The sequence below is a fragment of the Coffea arabica genome, chromosome 10e (genome assembly GCF_036785885.1).
Source record: "Coffea arabica cultivar ET-39 chromosome 10e, Coffea Arabica ET-39 HiFi, whole genome shotgun sequence".
NCBI classification, from domain to species: domain Eukaryota; kingdom Viridiplantae; phylum Streptophyta; class Magnoliopsida; order Gentianales; family Rubiaceae; genus Coffea; species Coffea arabica.
The window spans coordinates 39,778,695-39,795,776 of record NC_092328.1 but is presented as its reverse complement, the minus strand read 5'-3'; the positions used below and the strand labels follow the sequence as shown (position 1 = coordinate 39,795,776).

At 34.1% G+C, this 17,082-nt stretch overlaps 1 protein-coding gene across 1 annotated transcript; it reads right to left on the bottom strand.

Moving 5' to 3' along the window:
• Positions 1-9,394: 9,394 nt before the first annotated feature.
• Positions 9,395-11,497, bottom strand: LOC113711919 (protein NODULATION SIGNALING PATHWAY 2). The gene has a single exon (XM_027235160.2). It carries the CDS (start codon positions 11,213-11,215, stop codon positions 9,677-9,679), a length of 1,539 nt encoding a protein of 512 aa, XP_027090961.1. The 5' UTR covers positions 11,216-11,497; the 3' UTR covers positions 9,395-9,676.
• Between the last annotated feature and the right edge of the window lie 5,585 nt (positions 11,498-17,082).

Here is a 17,082-nt window from a genome sequence, read left to right as displayed (position 1 = left end):
ATTCAATCTTAATTAACTATTGGGCAATGCTATTGATACAGAATGATAGATTAAAAAACTAGGAATTTCTCGTTTTGTATCAGGTAGGGAGATCTGAAACTAGGATCTCTGATACTTAGGATCTATCATCTTAGCCATATACTATTACTCTAAACTATATTGTTGTTGTACAATTTCTTGCTCTCTCTCTCTCATGCCCCAATTTTTTGTTGCCTTTTTCACATTTGGTTTTTGTGTGTAATAGAATTTCATTTCGAAAAAAAATGTAAAACAAATAACAATGATCAAAGTAGATACTTGTCATAGTTAATGAATATAAGTCCTTGAATCAAAAAAGATTCTTCTAAAATATCATTTGTCTGCACTCTACATTACATTCGGTTTCCGTTTTTTTTCTCCTATAGGAAAAGCTAACAATTCCAAAGTACCATTAAAGCAAGAGTTAGGAATAATTCTTGAACATGCTGACTTAGATTACCAAATTAGATGTTAAAATAATTAATTTGGAGATACAAACAATTTTCACATATCAATTTCAGCTTATTATGCACAGTTTCACTATTTATTAACAAAAAAAAATCACTTGAACGGTCTTTAACAACTAACAAGTTAAAAAGGTGTCTAAGTATTATTTTCGTTTTGGAAATTCTGCAGTAATATTTGAAATGACTCTTAGATCATAAGGGTCCACTACAGCTTTCTACATATATAAATTCCTGGGCAAGTAGAAGTAACATCAATAAATACGCCAAGAAAACAACGAAATTAATAAATACATGATTGATCCAAAGATCAGCATGAGATTAGATCACCCCAAAATTTCTTCATCCCAAAATAAAAATTAATCAAGTACAACGTCCTAATAAAAACAGAGAATCACTCTTCCTTCTCAACTTTTTTCCTTTCTTTATCTTATTTAACAAGGACATTTGTGCTAAATTGTGCTCTCTTAGCATCAAACTGAAAAGGCTATGAACATTTATACGGGTCAATTCAACTGATGCTAGTGAATGCCAAAAGGTGCCTTTTGTTTCATCTGAACGTAGCAATGAATATTTCTGTTCCTTTACTAAGAAGCATGCATCATAGATGCAAACTCACAGTTTATATATTGTACTAAATTAGATCTGACTTTCCCGGATAAGACCAAGCTTGGCCGTCTCTTAACAACAAATCCAAAATCCAACGTTACATCTCTCACTTATTCAATTTTAAAAAAATAAAGTAAAATCATCTAGAAGACAAAGGAAAACCCAAAATTTCAAACACTATAATAATTAGGCCAAAAGTTTTGAGCTCATTAGATGATGCAATGATATGGACATATTTGTTACTGAAATTAGTTCAACCTTATATATATACACACCAAATTAGTAGGGTAGCAATTCTGACCAGTTTGTTTGGAAGTCGATATCTAATGATGCATACCTAAACAAACAAAAATGGAAGTGTTTTTATATGTGAAAATGCTCAATGCTGAGGTTGTTAGAGTTAGCATGAGAAGGTATCTTTAGTATATAAAAAACCTAAGTAAGTTATTTAGCAAAGCTACAGTGATTTCAGCAAATTGTAGCAACGTACATAAATGGTTTTTTTTTTTAAAAAAAAACTACATTGGATAAATCTTCCCATGATGGAGTAGCATATCCCCGTTTGAATATGGAATATGCTACTACCAACCAGCTTATATCTCTTATGCCTCCTCCCTCCTTGGGCAGTTAGAAATATCCTTCTGGTAAATTAACATCTAGAATTCGTTTTGAGTCTAACAAATTGGCTAAGATGTTTATTCAAGTTGCTAAACCTGCACGAACTGTTAATTGAGCAATATTTAATTGATGTATGAAATCTTAAATAACAGTTTGAGGAAAGCACTTATCTAGGAAGTCCTGAATGTGGAAGCCTGTTAGATAGGTGACACGCATGCTAAAATACTTGGTTGGTCATTGATTTTTGTGCATGTTGCACTCATCTAAGAGAACTCTTTATTGAGATTCTTCTAAGTAAGAATATCAATTCAGTTTAATTGGTAATGAATTACTAGTTTTTTTCGATCTGTGTTTTTTTCTCTTTGTAGAACACTTTAGAAATTTTGGAATGTCAAATACAAAGTTTTTCCTTCAGTGCTTTTTATTTTGGTATAGAATAGGTTATAAAATTTGTAACGGAAAAGATACACACTTGTTTGGCAAGATATTATTTCTATTCGTACCCACTTATTTGTTAATTGCATTTTCCTCAACTTTTTGACGTATGAATTTGACAAAAAAACCCTATCCTTCATTGCATTCAGAACACCCCTTTATCATTAAGTTGTTAATATGAAATGTAGAGGTACCTTTAGTGTTTTGCCTTAGTAAAAAATTTAAAAAGAAAGCCATTATAAACAATGACAATTCTAGTATCAATTCCCTAATGTATTAGTCTAATATGGCATGCAATCTTGATGCTGTATATGTTAACTATGGCGCACTATCAGTATAAAAAGAGCTTTTATATTTGTGGGTGCACAAGAGACCATCTTTTGGGAGCATAATTTGAACTTTTTACATAACTAATTAACATTGCCACACAGATGTCGATATAGCTAGCACTTTGTTAAATTTTCTGAACAGTCTTTTTTTCTTCAGATTTTTCTTTCGGTAAGAAATTCTAGTTTTATTTTCATGTAAAATTACTTCCTAGACATATTTTAGTGGAAAAGACTTAATTTTGAGCTGTGCTATTTACTACCGCATCATATGAAGTAGGGTAAATTATATGTTACCTTCCTATGGTTTTACATAATACCAAATGACCCCCCCCCAAGATTTTAAAAGAGCGACATTGCCCCCCTGTGATTTTATGTAAAGTAAAAATAGACAGAATGCACAATCAGTTATACCTTTTATATGAAACATGCTTTAAAAGTGTGTGTGATAAAATCTTAATATCTATGTAATCCTTTTATGATATGTATAAATATTCATTTTACTCTTATGATTTTTGCATTTATCCACATAATCTCTCTGTGTTTTTATACAAAATGGTTAAGCCATCAATTGATTTAGAATTTATGCAAGGGTACTATTGATATTTCAATTAACAATGTTATATAGATTATTTTCTGTCAGGTTTCCACTTTATATAAAATGATATGGGATTGAAATGGGCATTTTAAAACGTTAAGGAGATTATGTAACAATAGATGAAACCACAAGGGGGTTATATGTAATTTACCCTATGAAGTACCAAAAAAATATAACCATTTTAAATATCCTTATAGTGTCAAGAGGGAATAAAAATTAATCATTTTGCAGAGAAGTGCCTGTACTGTACATAAGAGATTCTAGAATAAGAATAATAAAAGCCAATATTTTGCAACCCGTTGTTATGTAATTTTGTCCTATATGCTCAAAATTAATACTCAAAGTAAACGTCATCAAGAAAAAAGGTGTTTTATTGAAATTAGTGCGGGGACGATATGTGTGACAAAATAGAAATCAATCTGATGAAGTACACTATGATAATATACATGAGGAGCTTAGAAAGATTAGCTGTTTGTTTGTGTTAACATTAGGGCCAGAAATTTAATTACGCAGACCAAAAATACATGTAATACTTTGATATTTAATCGATATATATTCAAGTAAGAGATGATGTTGCAGATATTAACATATGCAACACCAAATACTTGGAAGTTTACCATTCAATTGATATATTGAATAGCTCACCTGTAAAAATGACAGAAAAAAAAAACAAATAGGATCCAAGTACGAATAAACCATAGGTTTGTTGGTTTATAGAAGTAAACTAGCTAGACGGTCGTTTACGTAATTCAATTCCAATCAAGTTCTTAACTCTCAGCTAAATTTTACTTTGGACCATTAAATAATAAATGTATTTCTACTTTAGTCTTTAGATATGGATTTCATACTTTAGGAGGTAAAGTATGCAAAAGTGAAGTTTTAAGGACTAAAGTGGGCTACATTCCATACTTTAGGAGATCAAAGTATTCACAACAAAATTTGAGGACTAAAGTGTTAATGCAGATATAGTTTAAGGTTTCAAATTGAAATTTATCCTTGACTTTGTTGTTTGACTGATTTTCCAACTTTTCGCAAATTAGAGTTCTCATTAAGTTTTGGTATCTGAAATAACAATAGTGCAAAATGATTGAAGGTGGCTTTTATGGTATCAGAAGTTGTATGGTCCGAAAAGAAATTTATATGAAAGGCAGCAAAACAAAATTCTTTACAACAAAAGATTAAGGTAAATAACTTTCAGTTGTCCCAAAAAAAAATTTTAGTTGTCAGAAGTTTGGGGGTCAATTATGAAAATACCTACTTAGTAGGGACATAAATCTTGTCTTTGTCCCCTTCTTTACAATTGGATCAATCTGGTCCCTAGACTCATCATTTTTTTAATATAATCAATCTAGCAATGGCAAATCATATTGGTTTTTGTCATCAGAGATTTATGTATTGCAACAAAGGTTGAAAATTCCCTGACTGAAATTAACAATTAGGCTAGAAACATGTAATGTCATATGCATAAAGTATTATAAAATAAAAACTATTTCTGAATAGAATGAATAATTGAAAAAGTAAATATGCCTTTGTGTACATATCTTTTTATCCACATTTAAAACTAATTGCTTTTATTGGGTGATTACTTTTATGCAAAATATTCATTTTGCATGATGAAACACACTTTGTTTAGGGCTAATTGGTTGATTATATTATAGAGTAAATCTTATATACACTATTATGATTGGATAGATGACACATAAGTAAAATTTGGATTTCAAATTCAAATTTTAAATATGTATAATATATCTAATGGTGATAGTGTATACACTGACACTGACAGTCCATATAAGATTAATCCTTTATTATATGTGGAAAACTTGGTGAGTCTATGGTAAATATGAATCCGATTGGATAGGGGTGCCAAAGTGAGAAATTGACATTTTTGGTGGAGGCTTTTGTAATTACCAAAGTTTTTTGTTATCCTTAAACTTTTCAAAGTTTGAAAAGTTTCTAAAGCAGTTATACTTTCTTAAATGGATCAATTTGATCGTTGCAGTAGAATTTTCAACTTGATTATTGGATTGGTTTAAGGTTTATATGGTGATGCCCAGAAAAAAAATTTTATACAAAAATGTTTAAATGTGTCCTTTTACAGTCAATGTGGAATCAAGTATGGACATTGCTAATGTACAAATAGGCCTGTCAACGAGTCGGGTTCAGGCTGAAATTCATCATTTTGGACCCGAACTTGCCATGGTATTCCCATTTCGGATCCGATCTGTCTACCTGACGGGTCTTCTACTCCATCTCTTCGGACCCTTGGAACTGGGTTCGACGGATTTCGGATCCGGGTTGGGCCCAGAAAAAAGAGAGATCCATCAAAACATTTTTTGCAACAACTTAAAAACGAAACCTGTTTTGCCAAGAATTAAAAACGAAGCATGTTTTGCAGCAAATTATGTAGTCATTCAAAGCGAATCACAAACCTAAATCACAAATTACATAGATTTCAAACTAGAAAGAAAACAAGTCTGGTGAAGTTATGAAAGAAAACAAAAACATTTCTTGGGCAAGCATGTCAAATTTCAAACCGGTAGAATCAAGAATCTAGCGTACACAAATATCAACCACAAGATGTTGATTTAAAGGATGCTTCTAGTTTTTTTACTAGGTCACCACAAAAAACTCATGCCTTTGGACGTAAAACTGCAGAGAAAATGAAAAGCTACAACCATTTTTTTTTACAGGATGGGGATAATGGTTGTTGATAATATGGATAAATATGAATATGTGAATTCGAATTAACCTAAGAGGTAGCATGGCGACTGGCGACTAAAATTGGGTATTTGACTCAACAAGAACCCTCTCCCAGCGGTGGGATAAATTTGAGGCGCACTTATTAGAGAATGAAAAGGAAACAATTGAAATTGCATAAACAAGGACTCCCTCCCAAGGGCCAAGATAGATAGCGAGAGAAAGATGGAATAGTGGTTTCACCATGAATGGAGGCTTTCACCATGATTTTTTAGAAACTTTTAGGGTATTGACAAATTTATAAAAAAAAAAAAAATTACTCGTGAGAGAGAGGGAGTGTCGCCGGAAAATATGCTTCTTTGGAGTCGCAACCGTGAGAGACAGAAAGAGTGTCATCGACGGCGGGCCTCGCTAGTCGCTGCTGTAGCTTTGACAATCAACAGAATGGCGGCCAATCTGAAGCTTCGAGTCTTCGACAATCAACGAAAATGGCAAACGACATGGTGGAAGCTCAGAATGGCGGATCGACGAGAAAGAGAGAGAGTGAGGGATTTCGTCTTACTCCTCCTGGAAGCTTGGAGACGGGACGACAGACTGGCAAAGCAAAAGAGTAGAGGGAGCAAGAGGGATGTGTGGCTAAATTGGAGTATTAGGGTTTGAAAAATTTGCAAATAGAACTATAGAATTATTAGTGTTTTGATAAGTATATATTTTTTAATTATTAATCTATTTAAATGAGCCGAACAAATACGAGTCGGAATACTATATCCATATCTAGTCCGTTTTTTCTTCGAGTAAATACTCGGGTAATGGAATTATATTCCTATCTAAACCCGAAAAAATTTGATAGGTCCGATCCGGGTCCAGGTCCAAGCCCGTACCGTTGATAGGTACAAAGACACCTGAATTCGATACTTGAGAAGTCTCCACGGTTGAAAGCCAAACTTTGGTAATGTTTATGTGGAACATTTATTGTTTGCTCAAAAGAAAGAAATTTTAGGATAAAATACATCATTGGTCACCAAACTTTTTCAAAATCTCATTTAGTCTATGATACTATTTTTTGCTTCAATGGAACCACTAAATTCCTAACAGTAATTATGCCATTCCGTTTATTTGTTAGATTAAAATAGATGGAATTCATAGCACATGAGTCACACACCACATTTGTAAGGGCATTCTTGTTATTTTATAGACGAGAAATACTATATGGACTAAATGAGACTTTAGAAAAGTACAGTAACTTTAGCGTGCTGTTCTGAAAAAAATTGGCAAAACTAGACTAGACGAAAACAATAATGTTCTTAGAAAGGTTTGTAACATAAAAAGGTCCTTGCAACATTAATGGAAGCATCTTAACAAAAGGCTAAATTGGATTGCATTTCAAAAACAAAAAACAACAAAATACTCAAGACAAAACCTTTAAAACAATATCATGTTTGTGAATATGATAAAAAAATAAAACAGAAATACTTCTTATTAGGAAGGAAAATATTATTGCATTTCTTTTCTAAGAACTTTGATCTTTTATGTGAAGTTCTTTTTTTCTTTTTCTTTTTTTTACTTTTTTAACCTATTCGCCAATACAAAATTTCCTTAAAGATTTTGATGCCTCTTTTTTGTAATTTTCCTTTTTCTTTATTTTTAAACATAAATAAAGTTACTTTCTTGCTAAAGTATTATTATTCCCTAAAAGATTTATGAGTACAAGGATTATTTGTGTTATAGCATTCTTAGTTTCCAAAAAAATTTCCAACAAAGTGCATCAATATACCACAAAATTTTCTAAGTCCTACATAGCGTACTCAACTATTTTTTATGAGATGGAGAAAATGTCCCCAAAAATGTAATTTATTGCTCACATGTCATGAATTTTGTGTCTTTTACCCCAAAAAATAGATGAAATAGCCCAATTGATCACTTTTAAGAGTTTGGTGGATCAATTGATACAAAAAATAATATAAAATGTTAAATAAAAGTTTGAAAAAATTTGATAACTATCAGAACACTTGTGCGATACTTTACAGATGATGGTTCGGCATTGGAAGTTGGAACATAAAGGTTTAAAACCAGATAAAGGGTTAATTCCACTTTGTCCCCCCAAACTTTGGACAATTACCCACTTCAGTCCCTAAACTTCAAAATGGGACACTTAAGTCCCTAAACTTATAAATATCTCCCACTTAAGTCCCTAAACTTATAAAATGTGACACTTAAATCCCTAAACCCTTATAAAATGGGACATTTCGACCACCAATGGCATTCAGGATTTGTTAACAATTTTCCTTAAGTGGGAGGTATTTATAAGTTTATGGACTTAAGTGTCCCATTTTGAAGTTCAGGGATTGAAGTGGGTAATCGTCCAAAGTTTGGGGGGACAAAGTGGTGTTAACCCCTAGATAAATTGAAAGTTAAGGACTACTACATAGGTAAAATCTTTAATCACTAGGGTTGGTTCAATAGTTAGAAGAGTGCTCCCCAATCAGGTTCAAGGTTCAACAGGTGGAAAAGGGTGTAGAAAAGGGTAGGAGGGTTTAAAAAAAACATAGGTAAAATCTTCAGACATTGAGCTAGGATTACATACAAAAATCGAAGTCAAAAAATCAAAGCAAGTATTTCAAATTGCTGGACATCTCCACCAATTTTTCAATGGGATAATTTCAAAACTTGATTGCGGGTCTCTCTTTCCTTCTTTGGTCAAGAAAGCCTTGCTGGGGGAATTTAAAAATTGCGTCTCAATAGACTCCAATTTATAATTATTTTAAGAGGCTATTATATGTTGCTGAATTAAGTGAATCCTTTACAACAAAAGCTCATTGGAAGATTGATGGAAGCATAATCCAAATTGATGCAATAAAAGATAAAGGAGATTGCGCTTTTGTTCATGGCGTTAAGAAAAGTAATATACTCTCTTGCCAGATGCATTACATTTTTAGGTTTTGCCTTTGCATGTTTTATGGCTCCTTGAAATTGATATCTGTTTTCTATATTCAGCGTTTTAACTCAAGCTGAGGTAAGGTAATAAAGACCCCTCTTGTATTTTCTTGTTTATTAATAAAACAAGTGGAGTCTGCTAAACAGCCCACTATCACAATGGTTCTCCCTAAAAGTAAAATAATAAAAAAAAAGTATTTCTTATTGAAATTTCACCTAATTTGAGGATACATATAATATATTGCATCCACACCAAATGCTCTTCCAATGAAAAACAAACAAAGCTATAGGCAACTTGATACAGATACATCAGAACAAATAAAATTCGTGAGATGTTGAACATTTATGCTACTCATATACTAGAATCCATTAACGTCAAAGAGATAGAGAGAGAGAGAGAGATATTAAAATGTCTAAATTCCGCTGCCAAGTCCAGGGCTTGTTTCCTGTGTCTGACATTTCGAGGTGAGAAGGATGTAAGAAGAGATGGGAGTATTAAAAAAAAAAATTGAAGGATGCTGGATATCATGATGATAAGAAGGAAATTGAGAACCTATTAAGGAGGTCGCACAGACTTGTTCTTCTTTTTTCTTTTTCTTTTTTTAAATACTCCTAGGCAAATGAACAAGGACATAAATGGTCAATTCAATTGTTTGATGAGAGAGCAAAAAGAGAGTCTCGTGACCACCTGATCATTAATAAAAGAGTCCAAACTTGGCTCGTGTTTTTTAATTAAGATGCGTATGCATTCATGTATAGAAACCTTCATCCAAGTCTTCCTTTCTCAAAAAAATATCTCTACGAACGTCATCTAACAAAAAGGCAAATTACTGGTTTTCGAAACTTACAAACACAACCTTCTAATTAACATCAAGCTTTGCTTTCATCTCTAATCACTAAAACTGAAAACAAAAGCACAAAACTAACTAAAAAGTTAGAGAACCTCCAAGTTTTTTGGTGTTTTACCCTTAATTATTTTACATATCATTATCTGGGGATGTCCAAACGGAAGCAGAGAGTAAGCGTCTGGATTTCCATCCTAGTACAAGCTTATTGCAGGCCAATTCCTCGACCCTATACCCATCATTGAAAAGCCCCACCAACAATTTTGCTTGACAATGATTAGCAAAGCTAACGCTAATTGGACGGAATCCCATGCTCGCCAACCGCTCCCCCCAAGATCCCCCTTCCGCCTCACCTTGGGCCCGATAGATGCGGGCTATTGATCCGGCAATTCGGGGGCCCAAGAATACACGCTCCACAAGCACCCGAGCCCGGCCCTGCAGTGGAAATCCTGCCTCAAGCGAATCATAAATTGCAGAGTAATGATGCAATGAGTCAATGAATTTACCAACGAACCCTTCGTTTGCAATGGGGCCTACCTCCTCTTCAACTAAAGTGATTAATCTCGGGTTTAGTGTTTTGGCTCCGGATAAAAATGAAGCAATCGATTCTGAAGCTCGGTAGCTAAAATGTGGCAAATGTAACATACAATTTATAATTAGTGCTTCTCCTCGAACTAATTTCAAAGAAGATGGTCGGAATGCTTCATCTGAATCCAACCTACATTGATGGAATGAAAATGGTTGACCGATGGATGCCGCAAATGCCGACAACCGTCGACCGGTCTCTTGGATGGTCGTGAATGACCGGCGGGCACTCCCACCCCTAGATAAGGCAGTGATCCTGAGGTGGGTTGATGGGCCATCTTTTCGGGACACTAGGGCCTGCATTAGTGAGGCCCATTGGATTCCCTCCATAATGTCATAGTCCACAATGTGGACTCTTCTATCATGGACCACAGCCTCCAATATTGCTTGATTAGCTGTGAAGTGTCCAAACTTAACATAAGGTGACATGTCCTGCAACAGCTGAAATGCTGCAAGGACATCCGTCTGATGGTGATGATCATCCTTCACGTGAGGCCCATGATGACCTGAAAAATGCTTACCGTACACCCCTGCTGCTGCCCCTCCAGCTCCTTCAAGCAAGCCGTGCAAGGCTTCAGTGAAATAGGCGGCCAATCTCTCCATATTAGAGCCATCGTTTGGAGAAACCAACTCCTTGAGCCGAACCAATATCACCCTCGCCAACTCACGGCTCTTGTTGACACCGGTCAGCGCCTCGGCAGCTGCCATCAGCAGGTGAACAAGGCGGAGCCCTTTAAAATCCTCTCCACCGTCATCTTCCGAGTCCATCATGACGGTTTCCGGGGACACGGTTGAGCTCCGCCTGTCAGGGAGAGCCCAGGCAGGGTGGTGGACGGTGACGATTTCGTCAGTCATGGTTTCCAACAAGTCATGAAAACCATCGTCTTTCATGTGATCACCATCACACGAGATTTCATCCCAGTCCACAACTGAGGACCAGTCATTCCAGTCGCAACAATTGTCATCACTAGAGGTGGCGGTAGTGGTGGTTGTAGTAGTTGCCGTCGTGGTGGCGGTGGTGGTGGTGGTGGTGCTATAACAAGGAAAATCAACGTCCATCATGGTGTTCCTAAAAACCACTGCCATGCCTTGGCAAAGTAATTAAACTTTAATGACTTTGCTGCGGCCAAGACTATTATGGTATGAATGTTGTTTCTTTGAAATGTTGAGGATTAAATAAAAGAAGGGCTTAGAATAGATAGAGGAAAAGTCTGAAAGGTGGGACGGCTGGTTAGCAAAAGTTCAGTAATAAGGTATTTATAAAGGAGGGAATAAGCAAAGGTTTACATATGGTCCACTATTCCAGAGCATATTTTTGCCGTTATAAACATTAGGTCTTAATCAAGATTTCCTGTAGTGATGGCGTGCATACTGCATTAGTTTTTCGATAAAAAGCAAATTTCATTAACAAATTATTAAAAATCGTCCAGCATGAATTGATCTACATCACTACACTAATGACAGATTAAACATACATTACAAATTATAGATTTGGAACTTAATAGATACAATAAATCTAAAAAATTATGAACAGATCTAAAAAATACAAGAAATTTCAAAATTGTCTTCTAACATATAAATCGCTACAACACCCTTCCGTGCATATTGCAATTGTCAAATCTACTAATCAACCATTTTAATTTCAAATAAAAATAACGAAATCTGTTGAAATAGATTCAAGATCCAAAAAAATTTCAGACTCAAGCCACATTAGTTAAGTAGGTGATTGGAGGTTAGAACATGGCTTTCAGAACTCAAGCTTTTTTTTTCTTTTTTCTTTTTTATTTGCAGACCCAAGCCTATTAGCACTTAACAACTTGTTACTCCCCTCTAATCAGCGATATCAGTTAATCAACTACCTAATTATTAGTGGATTTATTAGAATTTAAGATATTATAATCTGTTTGAGCATTTTGAGATTAAGCATGCATTCAAAACTATCTTATGGTACTTCTTTCTAATATAAGAGGTTGGCGATATACTGCCAGAACAGAAATTAGGTTAAAGGGCAAATTTTATCTTAATAGACAAATTTTCCCCTCCTAAAATTAACATTATTATTAACTTATGGTCAAACCAAAACGTTATGGTCAAACCATTGTTCCTTAGCCCTTCCCCAGAATGTTTATCAGCCTGCTAGTCCTCTGCCACTGCCATGGCCAAAGCCACCATTGCCACCTCCATCTCTTCTCCAAAATTTAACAAATCCTATTCTTCCCCAACCCCAAATTTCACGAAATCAACCCCCTCTCCCCGCCCCCCCCCCCCCCAAAAGGTTCAACCACCAAATTCTTCTTGGAACTGCCCTATCCAGCCCTTCTTTTCCAACCAAACTCCATCATGCCGGAGACACATCAATCAAGCATGCTGCAGGAATAGACAAAACAAAAAAAATGACCGTCAAACTACATAGAAACAGTAAATCAAGTATCCTCTGAAGCCATTCCGTTCATTGTTTGTTGGTGCCAATACTCACTTTCAGTACGAAAAGGCAAAAATAAAAAACTGAATTCGCTGCTTCAGGGCTTTTGATAGTAAAGCCTAGGCAGCGGTTCAGTGGGTTAAATTGGGTATTGGATTCATCTTTGATTTGATTTACTAATTGGGGTATTCGATTGGATGTATAGAATTTGTCGGTGAGGAGAAGGAAAGGAAATATGGGAGTCGGTAACGGAGTGACGGGTGGCGCATTGACATGGACGGGGAGAAGGAGCGGACGGCTCTATGGGGACCCTAAAATTTTCCTTCTTTGGATCCTGATTTTTCGATGAAAAATTTTTTCCTTTTTTTTATATTTTTTAATCAAATTTTTATTTTATATACATTCAATCATTATAATATATTTTTTTATAAAAACTCTTAAAAATAGCAATTAAAACAAAACCTTATAGTTGTTAGCTAAAGAGGGACAAAATTGTCTGTTAAATTAAAATTTGCTCTAGAACCTAATTTCTGCTCTGACAGTAACAGCAGCCAATATAAGATCCCAAATGAATCATATCAGTTATTTTCATTCAGGACAAGTGGAGAGAGAGAACTGATTTAGTGCATAAGATTCTCTGTGTACTTGAAGACTAAGCGGGATTCCAGACTTCGAGTACGATCCTGTCAAATGCTGTGTGACCGACCTATAGGGGTGACATTTATGCCTTTTAAGAGTCACCCGTATTATCTTTTTCTTGTAATCCGTACTTGTATTGGCTAATTGTTTTAGCTTAATCTCATCTCAACATACTATTGAATTTTTTTTATTGGTAAAAACATACCATGAAATATGTTACTCTAATACTAGCAAACACAAAAAAGAAATGCACATTTTTTGAAAATTTCTCTTTTTTATAATATAGAAGAGTTATGACGTGCTATTAAAAGGTGGTCACTTAAATGTGTGAGCTTTGGCGCTCTACAGCTGGTTTATCTTGCAAAGGGTCCATGTAATAGTAATAAAGGGTGATGGAGAAGTTGCTTTCCCTTGTATTAAGATAGGGTTTGGTCCCTAATTTATCAGATTCACATTATCATTACAAAAATCGTGATCTTAATGTGGTTCACTTATTGCCCTAATGTATGGCATAAGATTTCATTCGACTAAGTTTCCGAAGCTGCGACTATATTTAAAGTAATCCAACAAAAATTTACTTCCCAATCTTTCTTATGACTTTGCCATCTTCTTCAGTAAGGAGTTGAAAAGTAAGAATGGAAGAGGGAGTTCTACGCAATCTTGAGGTTGATAACAAATACTTATTCCAACCGACAAATGAAAAAATTAAACGATCGAGAACAAATTTTCCATGATCTACTGTAGATTTTGTAGACTAATATTTGCAAAATACCATGACAACTTTGTACTAGCTGTAGTTGAATTTTTTACTACCAAAATTCTTCTTTTAAATTTTTTTTCGTTGAAAAAAGAACCCGCAACCGGTATCCGAAATGCACGTTGGGTAAACCCTGTTCGGTGCAATAGCCCAACAACCACATGGAGGGGTAAGACGCATTAGGTAAACTCTATGCGACGGACAGATGTCCCAAGAGAGGTTTGAACTCGAGTTAGTAGAAAGTTATGATATCAACTCTACCATCTCGATCAACTCAAGTTATTTTAAAATTGTTATCCAACTTTTCCCATATGGACAAGGATTACTTCTAGCATACAAGATTATTCTCAATTGGTCATTTGAGGCCATGTTCTAAATGTATCTGTTTTCAATTTCTGTGGCAAATTAAATCATGTACGAGAAAACTCAAAATCAAACAACTATACATATTACGTAAGTGTTTAAACTACTACGTTTACCGCACGTTTCGCTGGAAAATGTTCTTAGCGTGCTGGACTAACTTTATATTGTTTGACAATTCCGTCTCTCTTTACCTTTTCCCTATTTGATTGCAGTAATCCGTTTTTAGGGTTAAAACATTAACGTCTTAAGCAACATATAAAATTTTTTAAAAAAAATCATTAAGATTGAAATAACGTGCCAATAATTATCTGGGCACTCTTAGATTAGAGGCTTGTCATTAGCTATGACTAATATCCAATGTTTAAAACCGAGATTGCTAAGTAAATCGGATGAATTTTTTATTCACGATTTAAACTGATTTAACCAGTTCAATTCAGTTCAAAATATTTTCTTTTTTATTCTTTTATTTATTATGTAAATTGGAGGGCTGTGAGATTTTTTTAAAATATAGCAAAGAATAAACTTTAATATGAACGGGTTCAAAAGTTTGATTTTTTACCAAATTTGACGGGTTCGATCGATTCTTAACCGGCTTTCACAGGAATGGGCATATAGCCACTATATCTATATTTCCTATTCTTACCTTCTTTATGGGGAAAATAGATGCAAAAGAAACATTTTTTAAAAAAAGTGAAAAAATATTTTCTACAAAGATACAATACTTTTTCTCTAACTGGGAATGGATTATTACAAAGAAATTTTCAAGGTACAAAGAGTTGCAATGATCCATTGGAAGCGTCAAGCATTTTATCTCAAGAATATTTTTCTGTTTCCATTTTCAGATGAATTCTTCAGGAAAAGGATATTAAGTACCAAGAAAACAAATGAAATTGTTTTTTTGGTCCAGTAATTAGAAGTTACTCAAACGATCGAGATGAATTCATGTAGAACAACTGCCTACAAGATTTTCCCAATTATATAAAGGATGGATCTGGTTTATGCTTTTTCATTTTAGATGGCAACATTTCACTAGGATTGATATATTAGATGCCAACTTTGAATAAATTGACATTCCAATACTTTAATTGATTAATTCCTAAATGGCAAGCAGAACTTATGATCAACAACAAGCCACTCTATGCATAGCAAAATGCTCCACGTTCTTAATTTAAGCAAATGCAAAACTCAAAACCATGAAACGTTGAAGTCAGCAAACAAGTTGAAAAGAAAGGACAAAATATTCTCCCACACCACAATATACAAGCGTACACTGAAGAGATTGTGGTCCACCAAAATCTTTGATATCATCAAAATTGATGGCTCAGTTGCCAGGAACGCTTAAGTTGAATGTTGAACCACAAAAGTACATAACTCTCATATGTGGACGTAACGATTGAAGTTGGACCCATTTAGGGTAGGAACGAGCAGCGTCCGTGAAAATGACACGTGTGATATTATAAATGCATGCCACAGGCTAGTTAATTCGAAGAGGGAAGGCCGACGCGCATGTACGTTGAAGAAAATTGGAACGTGTCCGGCTAGAAGAAAAAATGAAGGCAAAATGATCGGATTTAATTTCTAAGTTTTATTCATAGTCAATTTGATACATAAACTTACAGTTCCAAATAAGAGATTTGGTGGCAACACTACCACTTAAAACTGATCTGACTCCTAATTGATCAATTAAATATGTATTCTAGAAAATTTGCTGATGGGATTATAATAAAACGAGAAAATCGTGTAAAAAGAAATCAAAAGATTAAATTTTAAGAAAGTCTTATTTGAACATTTTTTACATTATTTAAAATTTTTATCTAGGAGTTTTTTTACATGATTTACTTGTTATATCACAGTCCCATGGGTGACATTCCTATATTATCCCTGTTTAGTTAGTCAATTAAGAGTCGAATTAGTTTTAGGTAATGGTGCCACTGTAGAGGTTCTTAATTGGAACTACAAAATAAATTCAAGTATTAAATCGGCCAAAATAAGAGTTAGAGATTAAATTGGTACCAGTAAAAAAGTTTAGGAACAAAATTAGCTATTTTTCCAAAAATAGAACCATCAATGGGTTGGGCTGGCTCAAGCTCCGGCCACTTGACTCAAGAAAAAGCTCGATGAATCTAATTTTTCATTGAATTGGGCTAAATTTGGACCTACATATTAGTCTCGAATTAAATATGAGTCGAGTTTGGTTCTCATTAGACTCAAACTCGATATAGGCTCGGCTTTCTAATCTGCATCTATATATAATTATATATAATATATTCATAGTTTGATATGTATATACACACACATACATATATATGTATATCTAAATATATAATACTAATACTTTATACTTATGAGTTATGTGTCGAAACGTATTAATATATATAAAAAATATTAAATATACAAAATTATGTCAAAAGATTTAGAAGGACAAATCTTAGTACGAGCAAGTTGAGAACTTTTGAAGATGTATTTGACTATTGATCATATTTTATTACTATTTTCCATGTACGTTGAACTAATTGAATATATTATTGTTCAAAAATTCTAGGTTTATATACTTTTCAATGAATTGTTACTTGTTCATGTATAGTTTTAATGTTGTGGTCCTCTGGATATTAAATTAGTTTTAGAACTTAATAGTTATAGTAATTGCATTAAGGAAATTAAGGAGTAATAAGTGAGTTATGTCTAACTCTAAATTAGGGTCACATGGCAAATATTTTATGAGTCAAGTATGAATTTCATATTTGTCAACCAGGAACTCATAGTTAAAAATCC